Source organism: Mastomys coucha, unplaced genomic scaffold, assembly GCF_008632895.1.
Source record: "Mastomys coucha isolate ucsf_1 unplaced genomic scaffold, UCSF_Mcou_1 pScaffold1, whole genome shotgun sequence".
Lineage (NCBI taxonomy): Eukaryota > Metazoa > Chordata > Mammalia > Rodentia > Muridae > Mastomys > Mastomys coucha.
Genome location: NW_022196891.1, coordinates 16633495 through 16636644, shown reverse-complemented (window position 1 = coordinate 16636644; position 3150 = coordinate 16633495). Strand labels below are relative to the sequence as shown.

General features: G+C 50.6%; 1 protein-coding gene across 1 annotated transcript in view; it reads left to right on the top strand.

Annotated features, from left to right (window-relative positions):
• Dbi (diazepam binding inhibitor, acyl-CoA binding protein) overlaps positions 1-3150 on the top strand; it is an 8212-nt gene that overhangs the window by 4615 nt on the left and 447 nt on the right. Inside the window, exon 3 of the mRNA XM_031380751.1 lies at positions 344-406. Within this exon, the coding sequence (XP_031236611.1) occupies positions 344-406 (63 nt within the window). The remainder of the gene's footprint in view (positions 1-343; positions 407-3150) is intronic.

Here is a 3150-nt window from a genome sequence, read left to right as displayed (position 1 = left end):
GGGGGGTAGAAGAGGGGACCTGGAAGGACTGGGAAGTATAGTTGCAGTTCATGATAATAATCAATAAAAATAATGTTATAAAAAATGTCTTGACACCAAGGGGTAGTGACGTACTCCTTTAAAATCCCAGCATTCAGGAGGCAAAGGCAGGTGGATCTCTGTGAGTTCGAGGCCAGCCTGGGCTACAGAGTGAGTTCCAGGACAGCCTAGGCTACGCAGAGAAACCCTGTCTTGAAAAATGAAAACAACAATAACGAATTCTTGGCTTTCATAGGAACAGTTGAAAGTTCTCCATTGGAACTTGTAGCTAACCTAACGGTGCCCACTCTTCCCCTTGCTGCAGATCGGCCGGGGCTGCTGGACCTCAAGGGCAAAGCGAAGTGGGATTCATGGAACAAGCTGAAAGGTAACAAACACATTCTGATCAACTCCCTCCTCCCTTTCGAGAGTGGGGGGAGGACAAAGGTTAGGAGGCACATCTTGGAAGCCAGCCCAGCTCGCCCTCACAGAGAGAACTAACTAGGTCATCGTATCCTTTCTTTTCCCTCCAAATGTTGCCGATCCCGTTTCTAAGAGCTCTGTCTCCGGGCATGGGAGTCATCTGGAGGGAAAGAACCTGGGGATAGGGCCACTGAGAAACAGGCTTGGGAGTGATGCGGTTGCCATGGTCTCTGGATGCGTCCAGAGTTAGGAGAGGTTCTGACCACACCTCTAACTCCCCAACAAGGCCAGACAGTGACCCCTTAGCCGAGTGGCCTTCCCCAGTTCCCTTTCAGCCAGAAGAGCACATGAAAAAGCGGGATGAAGTAATTCAGGCCAGTGAATGGAACTATTATTTGCTAAAACGCAATCATCCAAGAGGTGTCCAGGATCCACTAAATCACGTGTTCCCATGGCTGCAAGCCCCAAAAGCTGGCACCAGAGCCGTTGGCAGCTTTCGCACGCTTGCTAGCCAGTTGCTGAATAAGCCTTCTGTCCTCTCACAAGGGAGAAAGGCATGAACTCAGGAAGGGCCGCAGCACACTGAAATGCACTGCTAGGGGGCCGTGCAAGTCTGCCCTTTCCTTTTCCACACTATTCTCAGGCCCCTGGGCATCTAGTGCTTCACAATAAGCTCTCTCAGTCCCCGAGGACTTCTCGTTTTCCCTAGGGGACTCTAGGAACCAAATATGTCCCTCGGGCTGTATTCATGGTGCCCGTGCCCTGACAAGGAGACAAAGATTTGCTTCATTCCTCTCCAAGAAGCAGCTGCTTTCTGCTCAGTCTTCAGCTCAGTCTTCAGCTCTTCTCACAGCTTCTCTCTGGGGCCAGGAGGGAGGCTGGCTTAGCCTTCTCACAGCCAACAGTACAGCTGTGGGAGATGAAGAGTCCAAACCAAATAGTCCATAGGCTAAAGCCAAATGAGATTATGACATCAGAAAAATCAGTGCAGGGACACTTTCCTGCATGTCTAGAAGGCCCCCGCTGTCTACTGTCCTACTTTCATGGGCGACACATCATGCAGGAGCTTAGTGCATGGCGAAGCATACCCTGGAGTGCCCTGAGTCCAGTCCTCAGGCCATCTCTGAGATGTAAAAGAGCTATACTAGACATGTAAGAAACAACCTCCAAATATTTAACTGGGATCACAGCAGGTGTCTCCGCCAACACATGTACAACTTAATTTTAGATGGTTTGTTCATGTTTGTCATGGGAGAAAGCAGACAGACAGAATGCTGCAGTGTCTGAAGCTTAGATATCCGGGGCTAGGGAGATTGCTCAGTCAGCAAGGTCCCCGTCCTGTAAGAACAAGGACCAGAGTTCAGATCCCCAGTGCCTGTGTAAAAAAGCCAGGCACAGCAGCAGGCTTCTGTGACCTGGAAGGGGCAAGAGACAGGCAGATTGACCCTCTGAGCTCACTGGCCAATCGGTGAGCTCCGGGTTCAGAGAGAAATCTTATTTCGTAAAGTAAAGGGTCTGGTGAGACGGCTCAGAGGGTCAAGGCGCCTGCCACCAAACCCGACAACCCGAGTTGGATCCCAGAGCCCACATGGGAATCAGTTCCCACAAGTTGCCTTCTGGCGTCTACCCATGCTGTAGTATGTATATGCCCCTTTCCTCCTGGCCTAGCTACTGCTCGTTTGCTGTGAAGAGACACCATGACCCAGGCAACTCCGCTTGCTCACAGTTTTAGAGGCTAGTCTGTGATTATCATGGCAGAAAGCAGACAGGCGTGATGGTAAGGCAGTAGGCTGAGACCTTTGTGTCCTGGTCCACAGGCAGTAGAGACAGCCTGACATTGGCTTCTCAAACCTTAAACCCCACCCCTAGTGGCATGCCACCTCCTATGAGGCCACACCTCCTGATCCTTCTCAAGCAGTTCGACTAACTGGGGACCAGGCATTTAAACCATTCTCATTCAGATCACCACCACCGCTTGCAAAATACATACATAATTTTTTAAATAGGTAATGTGGGGCTGGAGAGATATAGTTAACGGATTAGGGACACTGATGGCTCTTAACAGAGGATTTGGATTTGGTTCCCAGAACTTACAAAGTGGCTGACAACTGCCTGTAACTCCAGTTCCAAGAGATCTGATACCCTCATCACACCTCCACGGGTCCCTGCCTGCATTTGGTACATATGCACACTAATTGTCTCAGGGTTCTGTTGCCATTTAGAGACGCCATAACCAAGACCACTCTTACACAGAGAACATTCCATTGGGGCTGGCTCAGAGTTTCAGAGATTTAAGTCCATAGTCGTCATGGCAGGAAGCATGGCAGCTTGTGGTCAGTGCTACAGGAAGTGAGAGTTCTACGTCTCCATCCGCAGGCAGCAGCAGGAGACTGAGTATCACACTGGGCATGGCTTGAACATAGAAGACTCGAAGCCCGCCCTACAGCGGCACACTTCCTCCCACAAGGCCACACCTCTTAGTAGTGCCACTCGCTATGGGCCAAACATTCAAACACATAAGGTTGTGGGAGCCATACCTATCCAAACCGCCACGTTAATAAACAAGCAAGTACTAGGTAGAGAGTGAGAAGGCACTTGACGTGTGACTCTGACCTCTCAATTGCCCGCGTGTGCACATTTGCCGGCAGATACGCAGGCATCCATATCGCATCCACCCGGCAGATACGCAGGCATCCATATCGCATCCAC